This window comes from Sceloporus occidentalis, unplaced genomic scaffold, assembly GCF_023333645.1.
Source record: "Sceloporus occidentalis isolate IW3139 unplaced genomic scaffold, rSceOcc1.0.p SCAF_246, whole genome shotgun sequence".
In the NCBI taxonomy this organism is placed as follows: Eukaryota; Metazoa; Chordata; class Lepidosauria; order Squamata; family Phrynosomatidae; genus Sceloporus; species Sceloporus occidentalis.
This window is the reverse complement of record NW_028317226.1, coordinates 1,016,001-1,041,278: the sequence shown is the minus strand read 5'-3', so window position 1 is coordinate 1,041,278 and position 25,278 is coordinate 1,016,001. Positions and strand designations below refer to the sequence as shown.

The 25,278-nt window shown below is 41.3% G+C and overlaps 2 protein-coding genes across 2 annotated transcripts; both read right to left on the bottom strand.

The window, feature by feature from the left end:
- Nucleotides 1–3,129: 3,129 nt before the first annotated feature.
- On the bottom strand, nucleotides 3,130–10,695 carry LOC149276135 (DDB1- and CUL4-associated factor 10). The gene is made up of 7 exons (XM_089503872.1): nucleotides 10,313–10,695; nucleotides 8,435–8,548; nucleotides 6,502–6,699; nucleotides 6,155–6,357; nucleotides 5,128–5,238; nucleotides 4,078–4,223; nucleotides 3,130–3,498 (listed from the first exon to the last, which is right to left on the bottom strand). The coding sequence occupies exons 1-7, from the start codon at nucleotides 10,693–10,695 to the stop codon at nucleotides 3,130–3,132; spliced, it is 1,524 nt and encodes a 507-aa protein (XP_089359998.1).
- A 4,588-nt stretch (nucleotides 10,696–15,283) lies between these two features.
- On the bottom strand, nucleotides 15,284–20,643 carry LOC149276134 (uncharacterized). The gene is made up of 5 exons (XM_089503871.1): nucleotides 20,560–20,643; nucleotides 19,752–19,925; nucleotides 18,224–18,323; nucleotides 16,936–17,066; nucleotides 15,284–15,565 (listed from the first exon to the last, which is right to left on the bottom strand). The coding sequence occupies exons 1-5, from the start codon at nucleotides 20,641–20,643 to the stop codon at nucleotides 15,284–15,286; spliced, it is 771 nt and encodes a 256-aa protein (XP_089359997.1).
- Between the last annotated feature and the right edge of the window lie 4,635 nt (nucleotides 20,644–25,278).

Genomic DNA, 25,278 nt, shown 5'->3' with positions numbered 1-25,278 from the left:
ACCGTTTTGTTTTGTTTTTTGTAATCCACACGTATGTAATATAGCATGTTTTTTAATATTTAAAATTTTCACAAACATCCATAAAATTTAACATTGGAAAGTGTATGTTTTCATTTTTGTTTTAATATATAATATATATATATATATATATATATATATATATATATATATATATATATATATAATATTGATCATATAGATGTTTTAGGTTTTTTTTTTTTGTTTGTTTTTTTTTTTTTTTACAGAGTTACTTGATCTACTCTATTCGGTAATTGCACTTCACGGAACTAAATTGTTACAAAAGCTTCATGAATGCACTCCATCGTATGATCGTATAATAAACCCCACAGCTTTATGCTTATATCACTGCTTCTGTTCCTACAGCATACAGTGATGTATATGTAATAAAACCAGCCCTATGTGCATACAGCGGCCGCTGGTATCTTCGTTTTCCCAAGATCTACCTGATCATTCATCTGGCGCTCTTTGTACGTGTGAGTAAGTAGACGGGAGAGAACTTAAGGCAGGAAATTAGATCGTTCTAGATTGTAAGCCTGTTTGAGCAGGACCCGTTAATCCACACTTTACCCATTGTAGAGCAGTGCAGAATGTGGTGGTGATATCTAAACTTTTGTGGCTGTGCTAATCGGATGGAGATCTCACCTTCCAGGAGGTGAATTTGTCAACAACTTACAAAAAATTAAAGTTGTGCTTTTTTGTGGTAGTGTTTTGGAGCGTAGTTTCCCTTTCAACTACATCAGGCCTCATACGTCTGAAAATCTCATATGAAATGTTGTTAATTTACCATCAGTTAATGGCTTCCAGTGTCTTCTGTGCTCATACATTGTAAGTTCCTGAGAACACTATTGAACTAAATAAAAACTGTTGGATGTACACATGACCAACTGAGGTTTTTTTTTTTGTTTTTTTTATGCGCATTGTAGAATGGCCAAATTAACATATAGGCTATTTTGGCGGGTGACGAAAAAACCCAAAGTGTTATCAGATGACTTTGTAAATGCATTGTTTGGGTAACAGAGATGTATAGCAAATGTTAATTTCTTCCTTGACCGTGACATGGTTTAGCTGTTGTACCAATAGGCATGGCTAGCACGCTGTCTTCATCCGAGTAAACGGATATTGATCTCTGTGGAAAATGTGATGGGGGGGCTTGTTATTGCAAACAACGGCATAAAGTCTTCAGTAAACGGAGAACACAGGGATGCTGTACACCTTGAGCCTGTAAATTGAATGTGGGCCTTAATGCTCGTAATTTATTAAAGCTTCATGTCAGAATTGCCTCAAGGATGGCTCTTGTCAGCAGTGACTTGTGCCACCCCATATCAGCAACTTTTTTAGCTGGGGTATAAAAGACTTAATATTTTTTATCTACATTACCTTCTAGTTTTTATTGGAACCAATGCAACTTAACCCTTTCAGTGCGTTAACATACTTGTATGTCCTCTAATTAAAACCTGTACCAAGAAGCCAGTTGGGAAGTACGGGTCCGTCCTGCCTTTGCTGCAGCGGCAGGGACATCCTTATTAACAGCCTGGACGGTACAGTCATTCAAGGAATGCTCGATCACGCGATCAGGAATTCCCTTCCAGTAGACATCACGGGAAGTTCATTTAAGGAAATTGGCAATGTGATCAGCATAAACATATTCAGAGGCACAAAAAAAAGTATGAGATCCCATGCTGCTCTAGGAACAGCGCAAAAACTATTGAATAATGCAGTTGATAGCCTCTTAAGCTCTTTTAAATCAGGGTGGGGCCACATGGGGCACCTGCCCTAAATTTCAGTGTTGCTGCGATGCCTCAATGTCAAGACGTTAAGCAAGAGTTTGGTTGCTTTCTAAGCTTATGTGCCATGATGTGCCAGTCGTTAACTGAACTTGTGCGTGACTTGCAGGGCCCGTCGTTAAAGAGTTAAACATGTGGTCAATGATAAAAAAAAATGTATTTTAGTTATGAAAAAAAGCCCTGGGCCCTGAACCCGTCTTGTGCGTGAAGGATTATAAGACAGGTTACCCCAAAAGACTGTAGTGTGTTATAAATTAGGAAGCAATTAAGAGTTTGGAGTTCCTGCGCTGACCTCTCCTGACAAACTGGCTGCATCATGAGAACTGCTTTAATGCTTTCAGGTATGACAAAGGTAGATAGGTCTGGTATAGCCTTACATTTAAAAGTGTGCTGGAGATTTGCATCCCTTAAGCACGGCAAAACAAATGATGCAAGCAAACCATATTTTTCAACTTAGCAAAACTACCGCACACTAACAGCCAACCCCCAATCGGAAATACTTTAGCCTCAATAGCTGAAGCCAACACATGCAGATTTTTCCAGGATTTAGTGAGTTAGGACGATGTTTGGTTTTATCCAGGTTCATTTTGTTTTTTGTTTTTGTTTTTTTACTGGCATTTGAGTGGGCAAAAGACTAACGCTCGATGATAGTACAGAGACCACCACGTAGTCTTTTTCTCTATAAAACAAGGGTTTGTACTGAATTGTGGATAAAGCACCAGGCTGGTCCGGAAACAACTCACAGAGAAAGTGAGTGTATGTATGTATGTGTATATATATATATATATATATATATATATAATGTAAATAGAGAACAATTCAATATTATACGTATAGTTTTTATCTCTTGCAAAGCAAGAAGATAGTAGCAGATCAGTGCAATTATGCACACCCCTACAGTATGGTAACAATGGCTATCACATTTAATTATTACCATTCTTTTATGAAAACGATAGACCTGTAAATGACAGGGGACATTTTTTTTGCATTTTTGTTTAGTGTCGCAGCACATTGTGCTTTAATAAGACAGGTTTCATTTCGTATGCGATACCTCTGAAAGGAACCAAAGAAATACTGAACATGACAATATCCAATAAAATAATGTTCTTACAGCATAAATGTGAAGGACGGCTAGCGTACATCAAGACTATAGCTATCTAAATGGTGAAGCGGCAACAGGGTGCACAGGACCCGCTCTGTCACAATATAGGCCATGCGCTTCTGCTGTTCTGTGTAGGTCAATTCTCAATAAAAAGTTTGAAATCAAGATAAGGCCGATGAACAATATTCCGGTCCCGACCCTGAAGAGAACATTAATTTGTACCTAAAACTTCGGCTGATACAAGGAAACCCTCCCACTAAGGCACCCCGAAGCTATCTGACAGTGTGTGGGAGAAAACTTTGTTGTTAGGACAACATCTTTGTGAGAATACAAGGAGCGAATTTCCTGTAGAGTCCCAGCTTCTTTCGGTAAACAGTCTACAAGTTCATTACACTGGGCGTCAAATCCCAATAAGCGGATCCCGTAACCGTGCGGCGATGCAATCATACGGCCGTCCGGGCTGAAACACAATTCTTTAATGTAGCCTCGTCCCACATTGGCTTCTTCAATGAAGTGAGTCAGTCGCAACGAGCAGCGAGGCGATACGGGGCGTACTGGAGCCCCTTCCTGGAATTCATATACACAGGTCCACTGCAGGGAGATACAAGGTGCAAACATGTTATTTTAACTTTCCAAACCAGATTCTAATATTTGTCCGGAGGGCCTTGAAAATTTTGGACCAAAGCATGGAGCTGTTTGCTTTGTTCTCGTCTGCTTCGGGAGGGGTCTGCAACTCTGCATTGCTTTAGTGGCTTTTTATGGAATGCACAAGTCTTCTCAGTAACATCCTCTGAGCACAGTGATACCAGCCATAAAGGCATTTCAGCAACACAGACTGAGAAAAGGAAGCAATCATTGATTGCGTCCTAAACCATCTTTCCAGCAAAAGGACGCCGCCATATTTAAAGACATGCATCTTACGTGCCAAATTGTTTTGTTTTTTTTTTAAATCTATATAAATAAAAAAAAAAAAAAAAAGAGAAGGAAGTACAAAACATTTGCTCCATGCAACTAGTCGAGGTGCTGGGTATAAAGCTGACCTGTCACAATAGGGTTCTGAATGGCTTGATGCATCTCCTCCAAGCATTAGTAAAGACTGCATAGAATCATATTTGCACGATAGGAATGTCATTTAAGCCCAATATTTCACGGCATAAACGGATCTCCTACCTCCTGATCATCTGAATTGCTGGAACAACGAAGCAGCGTGGCCCATCCTTTTGGATGAAGCTGTAATGAGGTGATGCAGTTTCCTCTGTCTCTTTCGCCTGGCACTTCTGGAGTTAAAACCTCAAGACTGTTTCGAGGGGAAGCACCTGGGAGAAAAAAATGGGAAAAATGTAAGATTATGTTCAGAACAAACATACATTACTTAATGCTTTTTGGCCTGCTATTCCTTCACACAATTACAATGAGATAAAAGTGCATTGCTCTGGAGGTTTGGCACACAAATCTGGCCGACATCTGTGTGTGTTTTAGAGAGGCCATTTTCACATTGAAAAAGACAAATAAGAGACAACTGAGCTGAATTAAAATACTTTTTTGTATTTTTAAATGAAATGACAGTATCATTCTTCAAAATGGGAACAATTACGCACTTACAGTGACAAGACCTGTCATTTAAAGCCATTCTAATGGCATTTTACATTTACCGCGCTGTAAATGTCAGTAAATCAAATGTCATTTTAAATGATTTACACGAAAGAATGCTCTGCTTGCTCACATCACTAAACCTGTTTGTGCATCACGGTATTTTGGAGGTTCACATTTTTTGTTTTGTACCAATAGCCATCTTTTCGAATTAGAAACAAACACCTAGCTAAAACTTAGCTTGGGGCAATATTTTATTGAGAAGTAAAGGTTTATATGTTAACATACATCATATATTTTATTATATCACTGTTTTAATGTGGTACACACAGGATCACGTTAATGGCAATACAGTAGGTATATGATTCCCCTCCCCCAATAATTGTTGCATCGTCAAAATTCTATAAGCAAACGGAAAATGATTGGAGTTTCAGAAGTGTTCAGAACTCAGGTGACTGGCCAAAGGGAAAAAAAAAAAAAAAAAAAATTGGACAAAAATTATACTAATAAAATAAGCTACAGTTTACTATTGGATTTTTAATATATTCTAAAATCCATATAAAAATAAAATAGTAAATGAGTGAAAAAAACAAAAAACCTAAGGTGACATCACAAATACAGATCCCGTACCTTCTCTCTGCGAAGAACGGGAGCTCTGCTTCTCAAATAGAGGGCCCAGGTCGCTGTGATGGGAGGGGGAGCCCGGCGGTCTGGAGTCTGAAGTAGGCGAAGTGGTTATATCTGCAGAAGACATACCCGGTATTATTAAATTAAAGCATTATTCAACTAAATGGTTTTTAAGAGTACAAATTAAAAGAAAAGTATTGAGAAATTACTGATGTAACTATTTTGATTTTACCAACTACCCACGTTTTAGATCAACTATAAAATGCAAACCTTCATTAAACAGAAAATTATTTTAATACTGTTCAACTCCACTGCTCCTAGAACATAAAATTCACATGTAAACTATTTTTCCACATTGAATAAAAACTATAATGAGAAAAATGCATTTCTTGTTTTTATTTCCTTTTATTTGCCAACCTGCCCCAGATATGCCAATGCATCCCCAGACTTGCACCCCCCCTGCTCCACAATGCCTGGTGTCTGACCAGAAGGTCATGCCAGTGCTCAATCATAGAAGCCCTGGCAGCAGCAGCAGAGGTTGTGTGTGCGCATCATGCAGACATTTACCGGCTGCCGGAGAGGAGGATCTAGGTCCCCTGCAGCGCTGCAGAGGATCTGGATCTTAGTCTTGTGGTCAGACCTCTATTTGAGGTCTGATTATAAGATGACCTTGAATATAAGACTAGGGATATTTTTCAGAGCATTTGCACTGAAAAAAACCTTGTCTTTAATTCAAGCAAATATAGTATGTTAAAATGCAGTTGACCAGCTAGCTTTAAAAAGGAATACAACATTTAGTAGATGTTCATAGAACGTAATATAGACCTCAAAATGTACTTTCAATTTAGTTACTACACATCATTTAAGCGACATACTTCTGCTAGCAGTAATATACTGTAAAAGGGAAGCAGTTTTGGAAGCTATTTCAGACATATGGATCAATGAGCATCTTATGTATGTTTCCATACGTGCAAGAGACATTTGCTGAACAATAATACAGGGCATTTAAAGAGCTTTATTTTATGTTTACCGGAAGTGGATGCTGTTCTTCTTGCTCTTAGGATGGGGTAACTCCCAACCTCTAAGGACTTTGTCAGATCTAAATCATGCAAAATTAACAGATAGCCAGAGGAAGTAGATATCAGCATTTTTGAACAGTCAGGAGTTAACCTCATTCGCATGAGGAAACGCGTGTGAAAGAACTTCTTGTGAGGGCATCCGTCTTCAGTGCATCTGAAAAATAAAATACAGAGCTGAGAAATATGCTAGCACTTAATAAAGAATAAATGCACAGTAGCGATTGGATAGTAAAAACTTTAGATTATCAGACACAACATTAATACTATACACAGCTTTGGTATTACTGTAATAGCTTACCGATTTGTGTCCCAGATGATTACATTTCCATCAAATCCAGAGGTTACCAAGAGTCTTGTGTTTGTGTCATATTCTATGTTCTTCACCCAGCTAGTATGACCATGCAGAGTACACACCTTGGCATTTAACTTTCTTAAATCCCAAAGTGCTATTGTAGTGTCATCCGAGCACGTGGCAAACATTCTGTTATCAAGAAACCTATGAAAAATACATAAAGATGTTACTATCGCAACATAAACACAAGCAGTGATAAGGGGTGCGCTGCTGTCCCACCGTTTCCAAAATGAAGGAACAGCCAGGTCTTTTATAGATTCTGTATATACTGTGCATTTGCACTGTGCGGCACTAAGAAATGTATAGAAGATACAGCGCTGTGAAAAAAAGATTGTCCCCTTCCCCAATTTTTGCTTATTTGTCACACTTAAATATTCCAGATCAAACTAACTTTTGTATAAGACAGACTTTACCTTCAATAAATAAAATTGTAATTTAAAAAGTTCAACACAAACCTATATCACCCATGTGAAAAATATAATTTGTCTCCTAAACCTAATAACTGGTTGTTCCACTCGTGGCGGCAGCAAATGCAATCAAACATTTCCAATAACGGTTACATCACTGCGTAGGAATTTTGGCCACCCTTCTTGGCAGAATGGTTTTAATTCAGCCATGTTGGAGGTGCCTTTTTAAGGTCCTGCCACAGCTTTTCAGTCAGATTCGAGTCAGGAGTTTGACTAGGCCACTCCAAAACCTCCAATTTGTTTCTTTTGAGCCATTCAGAGGTGCGGAATTCATGGTTCTGTCAGTTATGTTAACTTGTCCAGGTCCTGAAGCAGGACAGCAGCCCCAGACCATCACACTATATCCACCGTGTTTGACTGTTGGTACAGATGGTCTTATTGTGGAATAATGTCGCACAAGAAGTTCCGCTTTTGACTCATCAGTCCACAGACTATTATCCCAAGATGTTTTTTTGGCAAGTGTAAGACAAGCCTTTGTGTCTTTTTGGTCAGCAGTGGTATTGGAGTGGCAACTCTCCTACGGATTCTCACTGTGTAATCACGAACATTGACCTTAACTGAGGCGAATAAGGCCTGCAGTTCTATACATGCTAGTCTAGGTTCTTTGTGACTTCCTGGATGAGTCGTCAATTCGCGCTTTTGGTAGGCCGGCCACTCCTGAGAAGGTTCACCACTGTTCCAAGTTTTCTCTACTATTAGATAACGGCTCTTAATGTGGTTCACTGGAGTCCCAGGGCCTTGGACATTTTGTAGGCCTTTCCCAACCAATAGATGTCAGTGACTTTCTCATCTGTTCTTGAATTTATTTAGATTGTGTCATCATGTGCTGCTTTTTGAGACCCTTTAGACCACTCCACTTTGCAATACAGGTTCTACTTAATTAATGTTTTAATGAAACAGGACTGGCTGTAATCATGCCTGGAAGCAAGCAAAGACTGATTTTTACATGACGATTATCATGACTGGAGTAAACCGGACATGGCAAGACACAGGCTTACAACTTATTTTGCCAACCTCAGTCCATAACTACCCACTGCCACCCAGGATAGGCATTAAAAGGGACCTGTTGTATCTGAGAAAAACATAATAAAGCAAAACAATACAAGTTTATATATATATATATATATATATATATATATATATTTGGAACACATGCTCAAAAAACACATTGCACGTATGCATAAGAATTAGGATTAAGAAGAATCCTGGAATATTATAGTTTTCCTTTAAGCACAAACTGGACCTACCACAAAAGGCATAGTTTAGATATTTTCTCGTGTACACCTTCAATTTAAAAGATACATCCTCAAGTCCAGTGCCCCTTCCACACAGTAAAAACATTTGCAATGACAAAAATATTCTGCTAGGACCACATTATGTTCTAGCAGAAAAATCATACTAAGCGGACATACCTGATGTTGTTTACACAGTCTTCATGGGCTTCTGAAAGTGTTTTGATATGCTTTGAAGACAAGGGGTCAAACAGAAGAACTTCAGTTTGCTCACACGCAACAGTAAGAACAGACCTAAAAAGACAAATCAGAATTTAGAAGTAACAAATACTTCTAAAACACACTGCATTCTGCAAAACATAAACATAGAACAAAATACTCACTGTTCTTCCAATTCATATCAGTAGGGTTCAATAATAACCGAGCTGCTGTTCCTCACTGGGCCCCCCAATCGTAAGTCTCACCCTGGCATTTTTTGTTATGCCACTGGGTGCACTAATATGATGGGGTGCATGGTTTGTTGACTCTTAACACACCATCCAATTTCTAATTGATCAGTCTAAGGGTCCCATAAAGGTACGAAGTATATGGTTGCAGACGATAATCTCCTATGTCACAGAATGCTGTGTGGGTGCGTTTACAAACATGGGCATCACCTAAACAGCATTGTTCAGGTAAGTAGGCCCTGCTAATGACATCGATAGCACAATCGCACTTTTATAGATGACAGGTCCAATTTATTCATTGCCGCTTTATATCCCAGTTATACTTTCAGGTGCCAATGAGTTCATCTTTTGGTATAGTCCAACTCATCACATGGTCACTAGTTAATGCTAAATTCCAAGACCTCACAAGGCTCTGCTTGTGCTCTTAGACTCGATGCACTAAGGAGAAGCTCTAGGAATCATATAGATGTAAAGAACACATTCACCACTGTAGCAGATTCCTCCAACTCTCAGGCAGAGAGAAACTGACTTGCTGACTAGCAAGTACCTCCCTTACCTTTAAATGTCATATGAGGTGACAAAAGCATCGCCATCTCTACATGTTACGTGGAATTTTTTGGCAGAGCATTTAATTTGAGAGAAGAGGATTTAGATCCTCACCATTATAAATGCAGATTCGGCACCACTTACAATACAGCACTCAACATCAAGAGATGGCTTCCTCACTGCCATAGACACTATGGCGTCCGATGCACCCTACGTTACAGCGGCTGTTAACAACTTGCTGCAATACACTTCTGGTGCCGGCTAGATCTCATGAGCCTGAATTTACGGAAATGCAGGAAAGGATATGGAAGAACGGCTGGAGCAAGACTAATGATGAAAATATGGCATTGAGAAATATAATACAGTGCTACGACGTAGTGCTAACCAGGCTCGTGAAATCCCACTGCCTCTTCTAGGCAGCACCAAAGCGGACACCATGTACAGTTAATGGAGGATTATTCTGTGAGAAGCTATGGAAGTCCACATTACATCTACTGCTTAGGACTATTCATGGTGATCGGGCAGATCCAGCACTAGACTCCACACTAGACTCTCAATGAAGTTAGCAAGCGGAGCACAACCTCCTCCCAACCTCCATCAATGCCATTGAGCTTTTTTGGTTGGGTTTTGTCAGTAACTCTGCCCAAAAAATACATCGCCTCGTGGTACAGTTATTTTTTGTTGTTGTTTTCAGCACATCTTTTGACGCAGATATTACAGTAACTACCACTGGCTTCATTAATACTATGCAAGGTCTAGATAAGATGTGACCCTTTCGGCATATTAATCGTTTGCCATCACTTTCCATGTGCCAAGACCAGTATTATTTAATGTGCAGGAGTCTTATGAGTTACGATGCAATTTGTGGAACTGGATAACCACTTCATGTTTAGCGGTGAAAGCCTGTCCACCGTTGTATTAGCTGGAGACTATTGTCCATATAACTGCATCGTATTACGTCTTGTTTTCCCCCCACAATATAACTAAATATAAATACCCTTATAACAATAGACGCTAGTATAAATCACTGTATACGCCCTGTAAACACTGGACAGAATATTCTTACCCGTCTGGTGAGTATTCCAGGTTAAACACAGCACCGTGGGTCCTTGTGCTCAGGTTCACAGAGTCAGCTGGCTGAATTGAGTTATACAGGCTTGTCATTGTCCTATAATTGTCCCGTGCAGGGTCCACACATGGCCCTCTTGTCAGACACCTGCTTTTCAACCGCCTGAAAAGACTTCCTGTGGAACCTGCGCCAGGGCCAGCCTGTGCCTCCTTCCCTGAACAGGTTCCATGCTGCGCAGGGGCGGGGCTTCGCAGCTCTTCCCGCCCATTTCCTCCTTGCTCTGCTAAGTCTTCAGCGATCTCATCGTTAGGCATTCCTGTACCATTGTCCGGTTGTCTGTCTTGCCTCTCGTCATCTACCTCCAACTGTGGGAGGCTCATGGCGCCTTCTATGGCACACAGGGCACTGAGGAGAAAGCGGGTATGCACCGACCAAATGCGCAGACAATCCCGCTTTACCGACCACAGATTACAGTCGGGGAGGGGCTACACGTTCACCTTTTATCAGCCGTTAGCGCCTCGGGACCTGAGTGGAGGCGCAGGGCACAGAAGCATGACCGCAACCCTGGCCCCGACCCCACATGCTTCCTCCGCTTACTTTCACCGTTTTGTTGGTTTCTCTGTCGGGATCCGTCATGCGGCCGCCTCCGCTTGCACGCTCACCTTTACCTCTCCGCTTTAGTGAACGTCCGCGCAGGCTCAGCGGAACCAGCCAATCAGCTTCCTGTCCTAAGCAATGGAACGAAGCAGCGGCCAAGACGAGCTGTCTGGGGCGCGCGACCGCGTCAAAGACCCAGACACAAGAGGATTCGCGCGCACAGAAACAGGCGAATGGGCATTGAGGGCGAGGTATTTTTACGTCATCTGCAAGCTGCCAGCACGCCATCTTTCGAGCGCCTTAAGTACGCCTGTTGAATGTTGTATTTAATCGACTGTGGATCTCTCCCGCTGAGCTGATTTAAACATGACATAGCTCCCGTTTCGGTACGTGCGTCTCTACCTTTATGTCAGCGCATAGCATTTTTTGAGGCAGGGGGGCATGCCCAAATGAAAAATGTCTGCAGCCAGGCTTCCGGTTACTTTACGTCATCATTAAAAGTGTCACCAACGAACTACGGTTCTGTGTAAACGAGTTGGACTCCTGAGTGACAGCACCACTAAGGTTCGATTGGTTAAAAGAAATCAAAAGTTTTGCAAGTTGGAGATCATAGAAATAAAAGAAATACACGCGACTATAGAAGAAGTTTTCATAACAAATGTACTTTCCTCTTTCTGCTCTAGGCGGCGCAGTACCTCTTCGGGAGTCGGGACTGAACCCTCTCTGTTCCACTTTCCTCCCCTGATGACCCTCTCTCTGTTGACTATCATATAAGCGGATTACATTAGTGTGTATAGAAAGAGCAGAAAATGTGTTTATCAATTAAAAAAGCGTAAATAAAATCTCAAGGTATTAACCCCTTCAATCCCAGGGGTTTTTGGTACCTCAAAGCCCAGAGCAATTTTGCCATTTTTGGGGTATGTCGGTTTAGCGATGATTCTCTTTTCCTGTGAATAATGTACCCATGTAAACTATATATTGTTTTTTCAAGGAGAGATAGAGCTTTCGTTTGATACCATAGTTGGATGATTAGCTGAAAATTTAGAATGAGAAATTTAGTAAAAACTAGCGAAGATTAGAAAAATAAACTAATTTTTTTTTACATTTTCCCTCTGAATCCTCACAAAATTAGGTAAAGTGATGGAAAATCCCCTCCAAGTTTATCAATTCAGGTGTCCTGATTTCAGAAATACCTAATTTATATAGATTTTCCAGACTTTCCCAGCACCAGGGAGCATACTATTAGGTGTACAATTTTGTATAATTTTTATGCCTATGGCTTAACGGGTTTGGGGGTTGTGAACGGGGGCAGGAGGGTTATACTGGCTAGATGTTATGCTAGGGCAACGGGATGTAAGTTTTTTTTAAGAATTTTTTTTATTATCTTTTTTTATATATTTTTTTTTAAAAAAAATTTATTTACATTTTTTTTACATTTTTTGTATTTTTTACATTTTTTTTTTTACACAGTAATGGTTAGAGGTCCTCCTAGGGACCTCCTGAACATACCAGTGATGTCACAGTGACATCACAGCTCATATTATAAATTTTTTTAGTATTATTTATATTATTATTTTAATGATTTTTTTAATATTATTTTTAAATGACTAACCGTTTTTTTTTTTTCAGCTTTTCTGTTACAGGACGGGAGGGGGAGTGAGAGAGATGGTTTCTCACTCCCCTCCCCGCGATCCCCCTGCACCGATCACACTGTGATCTCTATGCAGGTCCTCACAGACCTGCATAGAGATCGCAGCGTCTCTGTGCCTCATCGGAGGGCAGGATATCCCCGCAGGGGATATCCTGTCCTCCGATGACCTTCCGGGTTACGTCAGCAGTGACGTAACCCGGAAGGGAATGCCCGATCGCGCGTTTGCAACTGCGCGATCGTGCGATCAGGCAGTTTACCGGTAACAGCTTACCGGCTTTCATGCCGGAAGCTGTTACAGGCGATCGGACAGCAGAAAGCCGGCAAAGCCGGCTTCTGCTGTCAGTGGGGAGTCCAGGCTGTCAAACGACAGCCTGGTCTCCCGTGCAGCGGCAGGGATGTGTCCCTGACGCTGCACGAAGGGCTGGACGTACCGGGACGTCCATAGGGGTTTCTTTGTGGGCGTTTTTTGGACGTCCCGGTACGTCTATAGGGGATTGAAGGGGTTAATGACCCAATTTATGTTAGCCTCCATAAACTGCGAGCAGCCAGCAAGGGGGGGGGGGGGGGGGCAGGAATCCCAGCTAGGTCTGAATAGACCCTGCTAGGTATATCCCATCCTCCAGTGAACACCCCACAGCCCCCCCCCCGGAGGACCTTTGCCCTGAAGCCCGTTGGAAGGTAATGAGCGATTAGACATTCCTTATGTATCATCCTGCACTGTTACAAGTGATCGGTCAGTTGGGAGCCACCAATGCCGGTTTCTGGTGGCGGGTAGTCAAAAAGACGTACGTCCTTATGAGCTTTTTTAGGACGTACTGGTACATCTGTTTGGTATTGAAGGGGTTAAAGCACAATACCACTACTACAGCTGATAAAGTATTCTTAAACATCGGTTACGCTCTTTTTATAAATCCGTTTGCCTTTGGACCCACCGATACATCCATTAAAAGGTCAGGATATACTTACTGGCACATCCAGCCTTTTATTTTGTTGCAGCGGTAGGGACATGAACCTGCTCCTGCATTGGGAGATCAGGCTGTCTAATGATAACCTCGACTCTCCTCTGTCAGCAGACGTCTGTAGACCATTATAATATAAACGCCCGACCGCACGTTCAGACATTCCCCTGTCAGATGGACTTCAGAGGAGAGAAGAAGTGCAAGAGCTGGGATCTCTGCTCTTCCTGCTGGCTGGCCATACACTTTGCGATGAGCAATGGAGACAGACATCCTTGCTGACCACAGTGTGATCAGTGCAGGGGAGATCGGAGGGAAGAGAGTTCCCTCTCTCTTCTAAGAAATGAAAATAAGAAAAGCAGTTGTTTCACTTTTTTCACGCATGCAACAGCTTCATGAATCTCCACCCTGTGTACTAAAACCCGTGTCAATATGCCGTAGAACCTAATTAATAACCAGGGAGGAGGGACACTTGCAGAAAACATTAAATATGCTGGCTTTTAATGTGTCCAGAAAGCAATTAATAATACATTCACACAAATGTTACATAAAATGCGTCAAATAAATTATTAATAAAACCTCGATTACATTTTCCCTTTGTTTAAACTTAATTCCGTAGTTCCAGAGCTGAATTCGTGGACACAGTAAAAAGAGTATGTTTCTCCTCTCCATTTCAAAGCTGTAGACCTGACCGCGTTTAAGAATTTTAAATATATTAACGTTCTAAGCATGCACTGTTACGCTATATAAAGTCTTTGACCAGTTGTAACGCAAAGAACATTTTTATTAAGCAGCGCAAGGATTGTATCTGCATAGATGTTAACAGTATGAGCAACTAAGGAAAATACATGATGTCATTTTTCATGTAAATAGTTTTAAAAACACCACCCCAATTGTAGCTTAAAGTTAATTTGAGACATATCACATAGTGGTGTTCTATCATGTAGTGAGATACAACCCGACACAGGAGTCTTGTATGGCGAAATCAAAGATTATATCATCTACTGCAGCTATAGGTCCAGCATCGGATATCCTCTACATGAGTTGTTCCTATCTATGGTTCTTAAAGCATTTAGTTGAGTTTTTCACCTAAGAACAGGCAGTTTCATCAGTCCCTCAGTCATACTAACAGACCTGGCTAATTACCTTCTCTGTGTAGATTACCAAGAGATCTACCTATGTCTAGTGGTAGAGCAACATGGAGAAGCTGGACCCTGCATTATTGGGGCCTGAGGACACTAGCCGGCAACACTAGTCTCTAGTTTTTATAGGTACAAACTTAATACGGTATAGTTTATCCAAAACGCGAGAGTGCATCACTGTTCTCGTTACCTAAACCAAAGGATGCAAACCGGAAACGGGGGTTTACAGAATCAAAACCCCAAAACAGATTGGAATCCCAATTTACCTACCCCTGGTAAAGAGGAGAAGATTATAAGTCAACAATGCCCTTGAGAATTAGATCCACAGAATTTGATGGCACTCTATGAATAAAATGTACGTAAATGTTATTAGTTTTGTTATAGCAATTTTGTATAGTTTTAGATTTACAAAATGGTTAGGTTTCAGTAAGGTGATAACATTTACTTAGAAATATTGCATATAAATGTAGATACATAGGAGGTGATAACGCCAGTGTTACTAACGGGTTTTTTGTTATTTATTTTTGCATTCACAGCCAGAGTCAACGATTGAGCCAGTGCGTGCCATTTAGTAGACCAACGATGGTTTAATCTGTTGACATACTATGGTTTTTGACTAGTTCTACTTAGTATGTGGTTCACTATTTTTCACCTTGGGAAATCTTCCAAGTGTATAAAATTCCTCATTGGGTCGCAGGTCTGTCAAGTGTGCCACCCGATTAGCCATAGCAAAAAAGGCTGTAATCATAGCGATGTCCCAAGCATCTTCACGGTCAAAACCATGCTTTTCCAATTTGGCAAAGTGCTCTTCGGTGATGTTTTCTGGCTTGGCAACTGCTAAAGCAAACTGTATCATAGCACGTTCTCGGTCACTGAGTTCTGCAAGATCACAGTTAATAATAACCTGGAAGTACAGACAAAGCATAAAGAATACTTTTCTGTTAAAACTTCATGGCTCAACCAGTTTCAAAGTATAGTATCACCAGCAAGTAAGTGCATGTTTATCCTGACAGAACACACTAAAGGAGAAAAAAACCCAAATGGTGGATCTTTGGAAATGCTGCACAAAATACAGAAAATATAGATTATATGAAAGAGGTAATAAAAAATATATATATTATATTGGAAAAAGCTGACTATATTTTAGTATAGAGCACTTTATACTGTTTGGTAGCACATTCCTGGGTACATACATTGTTATTGATGTATTTCATAATGAGCCTGGCTAAAAACCATACAAGATACCGTATTTGCTCGATTATAAGACTATGCCCCTCGTCTTATATTCAAAAAGACGTCTGACTACAAGACTAAGATCCAGATCTCCCGCAGTGCTGCAGAGGACCTGGATCCTCCTGTCTGGCAGCCGGTGCACGTTGGCACAATGCGTGCAGACAACCTCCGCTGCTGCCGGTGTTCCACCACAGAAGCCCCAGCGGAAGTACCGGCCAGCAGCAGCCATGGTTGTATTGTGCAGCCATGGTTGTATTGTATCACCGGCTGCCAGAGAGGAGGATGCCCCGCAGCGCTTCAGGGGACCTGTAAACGTCTGCGTGATGCACACGGACAACCTCCGCTGCTACCGGACATGTCCGCCGGGACTTTTATGACGGAGCACTGGTGTGACGTGACCTTCCGTTGCTCAGTCATAGAAGTCTCGGGTAGCAGTGGAGGTTGTCTGCGCTCATCGCCCCCACTTAACACAAGGGAGTCTGAAGCACGGGAGACAAGTCTGGGAATGCATCGTTAAGTCAGGGGGCATATAGGGGGGGTATAATGCATTTCAGGGGGCAGATTGGCAAATAGGATAGAATAAGGCATATCAGGGGGGCACAAGGCATATCAGGGGGGGCAGAGTGGTAAGTTGTAGGTCAGATATGCATAACTGGGGGGCAAGTTGGAAAATATAAGGAAATAAAAAACAAGAAAATGCATTTTTCTCAATCATAGTTTTAATTAAATATGAAAAAATAGTTTACATGTGAATAAATATTTAAAAGTAAAACTTTTTTCCCATAGGGTTATATTCCGTTTTTTCTTTTTTCTAAATAAATTTTCAAAGTTGGGGGGGGTCGTCTTATAATCAAGCAAATATGGTAAGTACAAAAAATATTGCCAAATAAAAATGCCAGTATTTTCCCTAGACATATGAGGCAAAACACACACACATATATACATATATATACACCAAAAAATTACCAAAAATGCTTCCCAAATGCTTCCCAAAAAAAGTCGTTAAGGTTTGAAATCATGCTAGTGTTTCTGTATATTTACCTGGTCTGCCAGGGTTGTATTCTTGGAGTATACTCTATGCAGAGCACCGTGAGCAGTCACACAATAAGGGCACCGGTTGCTGGCACTGGTTGCTACAATAACAAGCTCTTTGTCTGCTTTTGATAGATTTGCTGCAAAATAAAACACATTGTTATTTAGATGATATCATTTATCAGTGTTAGACCCTCCACAATGGCAGTTTCTCTTCAAATGGCTGACGATTGAATTAGCACAGACACTGATCCACAAGAGCGGTTCATCAATGAGAAATACTGCAGTAACTATTGGTACACCCAACATCACAACGCAAGATGGACCCGGTACAGACTGTTGGGGTATCTGATGATAATCCCGTTGCAAGTCACACTTGCAGCTTTTAACGTTTCTCTTAAAAAGTAAAAATAAATGATGATGACATCACTTATACCCTTTCACTACCACCAACATAAGAGTATTAACCCCTTAAGGACAATGGGCGGTCCCAAAACCCATTGAAAACAATGCATTTTGAGCCCGTACTACGGGCTTTGTCATTAAGGGGTTAAAAATGGTGTATAACGTGAGGAGGGTTGTTTGCCCTGTTAGCTCATCCAATAGATAATAAGACACATACGCGCATCGGGCAGATATTCACCGGCTGCCCCCGCTAGACACCAGGGAGTCTGAAGCACAGGGGACACGGCTGGGGATGCATTGATAAGTTTGGGGGGGCAGAGTAGCAAGCCAGAGGGCAGATTGGGGGGCAGGTTGTCAAATAAAAAGGAAATAAAAACAAGAAATGCATCATAGTTTTTATTAGATAGTTTACATGTGAATTAATATTTACTAGTAAAACTTTTTCCTATGGAGTAGTCTTATATTCAGGCTTTTTCTTCAAAATTAATATTCAAAATGGGGGGGGGGTCATCTTATAATCGTCCAAATACGGTGGGTAAAAAGTGGTTGCTTTTATCAATTTTTGCCCAGCTTTTAAATGTTAGCTATAATAAATATAGTGTTCTATGTCTAACAAAATGATTGCTTTGTGTGTAAAAAGTGAAACATAAACATAACAAAATGTCTGAAAACAATGCAAGATAATCTTTAAAGGGACACTCCAGTGTGCGGCTGTCCGTTTAAGGGGTTGGGGGACATCATCCGATGTGATTTGAGGTATCAAGCTGAAGATTTACACCCAAGAGGGAGTGGATTGAGAAGAGAAAAAAAACACAAACACAGTCAGCACCTTCACCTAAAATCACTGTAGTTTTGAAGTCCATAAATTAATTGAGTTGGAAAACATGTTTACCTGTTTCTTTATTCATCAGGGTATCATAATAAGCAAAAAAGGCTCTGAACTCTTGTGGTCGGTGTGCCAAGGCTCGAAAAACGTTGGGCAAAAATCCACCCTGCAAGGAATAAAATGGGTTATTGTTTTGCTTTTTTTCCTTAATCTCAAGTGACTAATCGGTTAATACTTGGTTAACAAGGGACTGGGGCTGCCCTGGCTTTACTTACCCCTGAGCCAGAAGGTACCAGTCTTCAACCTTAACTAGGAAAACCTATATAGTTTTGTTTCAGTTAAGCTATTAAGTTATCTGGTTTAGGGTACTGTGTATCATCATACCTGGGAACTCTACAGAAACCCAGGCCAGTTTCTTATTTGTCGGGGCAGAAGAGCAGTGTTTGACCACACTCATGTCCAGTCTACTCCTGCCCAGTCACCTCACAATAAAGGGCCTTCTCCTTCATTGAAGACACTCTCCCATATGAGGAAGAGCTCCACAAGCTCCCACGTATGTACATCCCATAACAAGATAAAGGGATTTATTTAATAAAGGGAGAGTTGTCAGGAGAGTTATTGGCTCAACCCCCTTACTTCACTATTATGAAGGGCCAGCAGTAGCAGGTTTTCAATGGGTGATTTAACTGTACATTATACAGACCCAGCCATGCTCTTCCTGCATCGGATATTCTCTGGGGCTGGACCTTCATAGTGAAGTCAACAAGCTGAAACACAACTATCCTGTAAACTTTGCCTTTAGTGAATAGCCCCCATAGTGGTAAAGTACAAAAAAGACCCAAAACAGCATTTTTTCAAGAAAAATTATATTCTTAAAGGCTCCCACACAATTTATCCAAGAGATTGTACATATAGGTTGACTGCAAATGCAGCCAATGTAAGAAACAGTACACGATATAATGCAGGGTAAGCACATATAAGAAGAAGGGGTTAAATTAAATAATCTAACTAAAAATTATTTTTTTGGCCCACAAATGTGGTATCATTCTATAACCCCTGGTCAACCAGATTTGGGGGCTACAATTCCTATCACCCTCATCATAATTCTGGTTGAAGTTGATGAAAGTTGTAGTCAACCAAAGCCGGTCCTTTTATTGTGTGTTTAAAAAATAAAAACATCTATTGAAATAGTGTAATTGTCCTGTTTTTAGATGGGGGGGGGGCACCAGTTGTGTAACAATCATAAACCGTGCGTGGTATAAGCCACAAGTTTATTCCCCAGCAATCTACCCAATTACTATATTGGCCAGCTAAGAAGGTATCACTAGGTCCAAATATGTTTGATTACTTGGAGAAACTCAGTAGCCTGGGGATTAGACCACCAAGGTGCATACTGATTTTTGAAATATGTTACGCTTAGATGCCTACAGTGGGAAATGTTCAAGCACATCCCAACAATAGTCCTAATATATGTCACGCTTACTAAGACTACCTGCAATTAAAAATGGAAATCAAATGCAAAAAAAGTGGCAATGGCAAAAAAAAAAATTCATGCCATATCAGTAGCAATGGGAAGAGCGTTGTATTCACTTACCTTTCTTTCTACTTCTTCCATGAGCTCCACAATGTCGTACGGCAGATCCTTTTTATAAGGTACAGGGTATCGGCTTATAGACCTGCTTGAGTCGTTAGACTGCGTGCTATAGCTGTATCCCCCTCCTGTTAGAGCCCAGGATGATCGCAATGCGCCATGTGATGCACTTAAAGTCTAAAATATTAGAAAACATGGATTATTTTTAATTCATCATTTATAACCATAATAATAATCCTCTAAACAGATGTAGAATGTTCAAGGCTGTCACCAATTCACCATCATCTCAAACAAGACCGGGAAGAAAAGAAAATCTGATAAAAATCTTTAGTGGTGACAAATTGTGCCTCTTTGTTCTGCAATTTTTGAAAGAGATGTTGAAGGCCTCATGATTTCAAATTCGTTTTTATAACTGCTTAGTTACAACATTTTTAATTTACACACTTTAATAATTTTTCCCTTGGGTAGCGTGAAGCAGCGCTCTACAAACATTATCTCATGCCCTATTCGGTAACATGACATATACCGTACTCATGATCCTACTTGTGTGCTTACAGGAGAAGGCAAGTAGCTTTTGGACCATGAGACAAGTCTAGCAATATAAACGCGACTTGAAACACACTTAGGAGACGGTAATAACGGGAATCTAGTCCTTATTTGTATTTCATAACCTCAGAAACCCTTTATAACGGCAAATCCAGCATAACATATACAGTGCGATTATCACCACCGTAACAAACGCAAGTATACCCAGCAAGGAGGTCTCGATACTTTGTGAATGAATGTCTCTAGTTTTAGATTACGTTCTTACATGTCTCTCACGCAGTGTGCCAGAAAGTGACGTCACAACTGGGCACTCATAGTCCTGATTTGGCTCATAGTCCAGTGACGACATGTCAGTACTAGGTGCTGATGGCAACATTGAAGAACATTACTCCGAAGAGAATCAAACCCTCTACAGGGGGCATGGCGGATGCAGTTCAGGGGTCTTCAGACAAGGTGACAGAATGTCGCATCACTAAATGCGGTAGGGTCTTTTACGAAAAGAGTGCATTATCTGCTAAATTGCGCACATAAGAGTATTATTTCAAAAAGTAGAGCTTTTCTGCTATACTAATGTATACAGGCAGGTATTAAAATATATAGGCAGATCCTAGATATACTCACGTATATACATACAAATTGAACTAACATTGTAAGCTTGAGAGCAGGGCTCTTGCCACCTAATGTATCGGTTTGTCTTAGTCTGTCAATTCTGGTCTTGTCGTACCCCTTGAATATATGTATTCTAAGAAGTGCTGCGTAAACTGTTGGCGCTATATAAATAAATGATAATAATAACATACTAATAAAAGAGTACGGAATAGCACTGGAACATTATGGTTCCCGTATGATGAAAAATGCTAAAATACGCAAATAATGACCCAAAAAACATACTTTATTAGTATATTATGGTTTAAAGATATATAGGCTTAATAGAAAACAGTTTATGGCAGAGGAGCTGCCAGATCCCCAACTTTTCGGCATAATAGCTTGTCAAGTGTGTAGTATCATGAAGCTCATATATTTATTCCCTTTTGCACACAAAAGAACTGCAGGAACTTTATGGGTGCTTTTTAGTTTGTTATATACATAATATTATAGAATAAGCATCTCAACTGTAATAGACGCTGTCTTCTGAAACTCAGTTTCAACACCTGACATGTTGCGTCTCTTAGAATTCAACTTTCTTATTAACCAATAGAACTACAATACACATAGAAATGCAGCATTTAATGAAATAAATGTGCTGACCTTAAGAAACATTAACCCGTTGGTGACTTGCCCAGGCGTTAACCGAAAAGTTTGCTGGTGGGCTACCTACAGCTCCACCTGCCACACAGGAGCTTCATTAATGGTGCCCAGAGAAGGCTTTACATTGATTAAGAGCCTCATGTGGGTTGAAATCCAGTCCCAGCTCCTTGGTATGCTACATAGCCATGAAAAATGGGACAGGACTCGTCGACCTTGGGGTACCTTGACGTAGTGGTGAGATAAGAAACATATGGCCACACAGTGTGACGGAATCCCCAATATTTATACCTCAGATAGGTGTTATTTTGAATGGTATTCATTGGCCATGGGCTGAATTCATGTTTTCTTGAATTACTATTGTAGCAGCGTCCCGGGAATCTGAATGTGGATGCCTTTGGGGTTGTGTGCTCCCGTAGTTTGTATTTTTGGATTATTAGAACCCCTGCATGTAATCCTCATGTAGCCTACACAGCGTATAGCTCAGTTGTAATGCTGACTCTGCAGATAGCGGGTGCTGTGTTCTGAATGTACACGCTAATTCCATCTATAAGTGTTTACACAGGTTAATCAGGACACCCAAAATTATAGTCAGCCCAGGGGGCGCAGTTATTCAGTAAGCAAAGCACCTATGGAAAGTTGTTGCATAGAACAATATGAATAACAGAACAATAATGGAAGGACATTCACATCTGTCAGAGGCTGAGGCGTTTTACTCTAACACACAAAGAAAGTCACATGAGCAACTGCATTTAACAGCAGGAGAACCCTCTGCTTGCAAAGGATCACGGGAACAAGTCCCCCAGGATAATGGTGTACTTACAGGAGAGAGGCAACTTCTGCCTAATCGCAATAGCCCTGTAAGGATTCTCATTGCGGTATGATCCAAGCAGGCTCCCGTAGGTCTGCGTTCACACAGCCTAATAGTGTTTCCTAGTTCAGGGTTATGAGCAAAACCTCCTATCTGTTTCGCAAAGGCCCGCCTTCCAATGCACACACCCATATACACACCCTCCAACGGAGGTTTGTGATTGGCTCTGCCTCACAAGTGCGCTTTTCCATTGCATTTAATGACACAGGACAGTGCTATGATCTGCTGCTGTCTATGCCTGTATACTCGTTATGGCAGCTAAACTCTGAAATAATGTTTCTTTTTATTCCCCCTAAAATGCTAGATTAGACATGTATGTGTATGACAGAAAACATATATTTTTATATCTAAACTGAGTAAAAAAAAAAATGATTGGCATTCTTACAATCATATATCATACATATATATATATTATCTATATATATATATATATATATATACATACATATATATATACCAGTATACACACACACACACACACATTTCTTTGGAAATCATAATCATATAAACTAGCAATTATTATTAGTTATTTTTATACAGCGCCATCAACAGGGCTGGCCCAAGGCAAAATGCCGCCTGGGGCGAATTTTAAAATGCCGCCCCCCCCCCCATTATCTACCCTTCCTCTCCCTCCGTCCCTCCCTATTATCTACCTTTAAACCCCCCCTTGTACTTACCTTTCAGCAGTCCTGTGGCGAGTCTCCCTGTTCGGTCTCGGTGCCGGCTTCAGGGGCATGAATATGTCACTCCAAAATCTTTACTTAACATGGAGGATGTTAAATAAAGTTTTAAAAAAAACAACGATGTTTTAATGTAAGCCCTGTGCGGCCGCAGACCCCTAAGGCCGGCCCTGGTGGGGGCTTCCCGGCCCCTTAGAGTGGCGGCAGGCTTAAGGGGCAGGTGCCCCTTATGCCCTGCGTTAATGCGGCCGTAGAGGCCCAGTCAGTTCGGTCCTGACTGGGCCTATTTTAAGGCAGGGGCCTGGAGCTGCAGCTCCATCAGCCCCTAAGTCGATCGGCCCTGCCGCAGCCCGGCCCACCGGGCAAACGCCCGGTTTGCCCGATGGCCAGTCCGGGCCTGCTTAGGTTCTACATTTTTCAAAAGTAGATGCAACAAGACCTTATAGATTGAGAAATGAATTGATTTACACAATTCAAACATGTTACATTCAGAAAATAAAAAAAACCTGACACATCAAATCCAATAACCTCCCCTTTACACTATGAAAATCATCATAAGTCAATTGTAAATAGTACATATGAAGATGATTACTACATCAATAGAGTAAGCAGGTTATCAGTATCCTTGTACGTGAACCCCAATATCAGCACACACACAGCATCCACACCACCATATCTGGGTACTTCTGAGCTCCGGCTACCAGTAGCCTACCCTTGCGGGATGCAGCCAGGACATCGTGGGAAACACCACCATGGAAATAAGTGTGTCAAGACCTCGCTCCATGAACCCAGAGGATTCGAGTGTTGACCCGGAGAACCGGAGAGTTCCCAGGTACGCATACCACCCGGTCACTAGCATCCAGGACTTATAAGAGTGGGGATAATGAAGTGTGTGTGTGGGGGGGGGGGGTTCATTTTTCATTTTAAGGACAGATAAGGCTTTCTTAGACGTAATACTTAACCCTTTGTTTACTGTTTAATTTGCAATAAAATGTCTATATACATATATTTTTATTGCTTTATTTTCAGGGACACAGTGTCTTTCTCTCATCACTCGCTCTCTGACACTAGATCAAAGTGTGCCAGTAGGACAGAGGGAGGAATTGATATTCATTGTATGTGATTGATTTTCACAGTAATCATATGAATAAATTAAAAAATAACGGTTGATTCTGGTCTGCCTAACTCATAAGGCAACCAGGATATATTCGGGGGGACCAGGCCTGGACTGAGCAGCCCATTTTTATTTATTTATTTATTTATTGTTAAACCAAATTCTGACAAATCACGGAGAGTGAAGGGCGCCGAGCGGTTGCTGAAACCTTCACGACTGCTCGGTGCCCCTGCCCGGGACTTAAATTAAAAAAGTTAAAAAAATAATAAAAACCCGATATTTTAATTTAAGTCACAGGCAGGCGCCCCTGCTGCGGCCGCACACCCCTAAGGCCGGCCCTGGTGGGGGCTGCCCGGCCCCCTAGAGTGGCGGGCCCGGTCGCAGTTGCTGCGGGCTTAAGGGGCAGGTGCCCCTTTTGCCCTGCGTTAATGCGGCCGTAGTGGCCGCATAGGCCCAGTCAGTCCGGTCCTGACTGGGCCTATTTTAAGGTAGGGGCTTGGAGCTGCAGCTCCATTAGCCCCTACATCAATCCGGCCCTGGTGTGCCCGACGGCCAGGGACTGTGACAAAACCCTGGGTTTGACAAATCCTCTATTCAATTGCTGGGACTGTAGTCCTAGCAATCATCCTAGAGGCATCCTGGAACACCCTCATCCAAAATACATGGGTTTAGGGGCCTGATTGAGAGGCCAGTGATAAATATCAGAGGCCTGTCATTTTTACCACCCATCGCAGGTGGGCAGTTAGGTGGCTCTTTTCTTCTTTTATGGAAATCCACGTTTCTGCTGATCGCTGAGATCGGTCAGCTGTGCGGCGGCGGAGCGTGTCTGAGGTGTAAATAAAACATTACCTTGATTACAAGACAAGGTCCGATTTTCAGATGACTTTTCTTATAATTGAGAAATTACTGCATTCACCAATATTATATCTTCTCTAATCTCTCTAAATGATTGGTTAATCAAATTACTTTTCATCATATTGCTTATATACTCTGTAAATATATGCATACTTCCCAACTTCTACCAAGCTCTACTCCCTGGCGAATTGGGACTCGGTGCTTGGGAGGCAGCCCTAC

Excerpts from the sequence above, each read along its gene's own strand:
- LOC149276134 (XM_089503871.1), bottom strand. The coding sequence starts at position 20,643 with ATGTCGTCACTGGACTATGAGCCAAATCAGGACTATGAGTGCCCAGTT. Across the intron at positions 17,067-18,223 it reads CCTGATGAATAAAGAAACAG|CAAATCTATCAAAAGCAGAC; the intron begins GTAAACATGTTT and ends TTTATTTTGCAG. Across the intron at positions 15,566-16,935 it reads ATACAACCCTGGCAGACCAG|GTTATTATTAACTGTGATCT; the intron begins GTAAATATACAG and ends CTGTACTTCCAG.
- LOC149276135 (XM_089503872.1), bottom strand. The coding sequence starts at position 10,695 with ATGAGCCTCCCACAGTTGGAGGTAGATGACGAGAGGCAAGACAGACAA. Across the intron at positions 8,549-10,312 it reads CTGGAATACTCACCAGACGG|GTCTGTTCTTACTGTTGCGT; the intron begins GTAAGAATATTC and ends TTGTCTTTTTAG. Across the intron at positions 6,358-6,501 it reads ATCATCTGGGACACAAATCG|ATGCACTGAAGACGGATGCC; the intron begins GTAAGCTATTAC and ends TTTATTTTTCAG.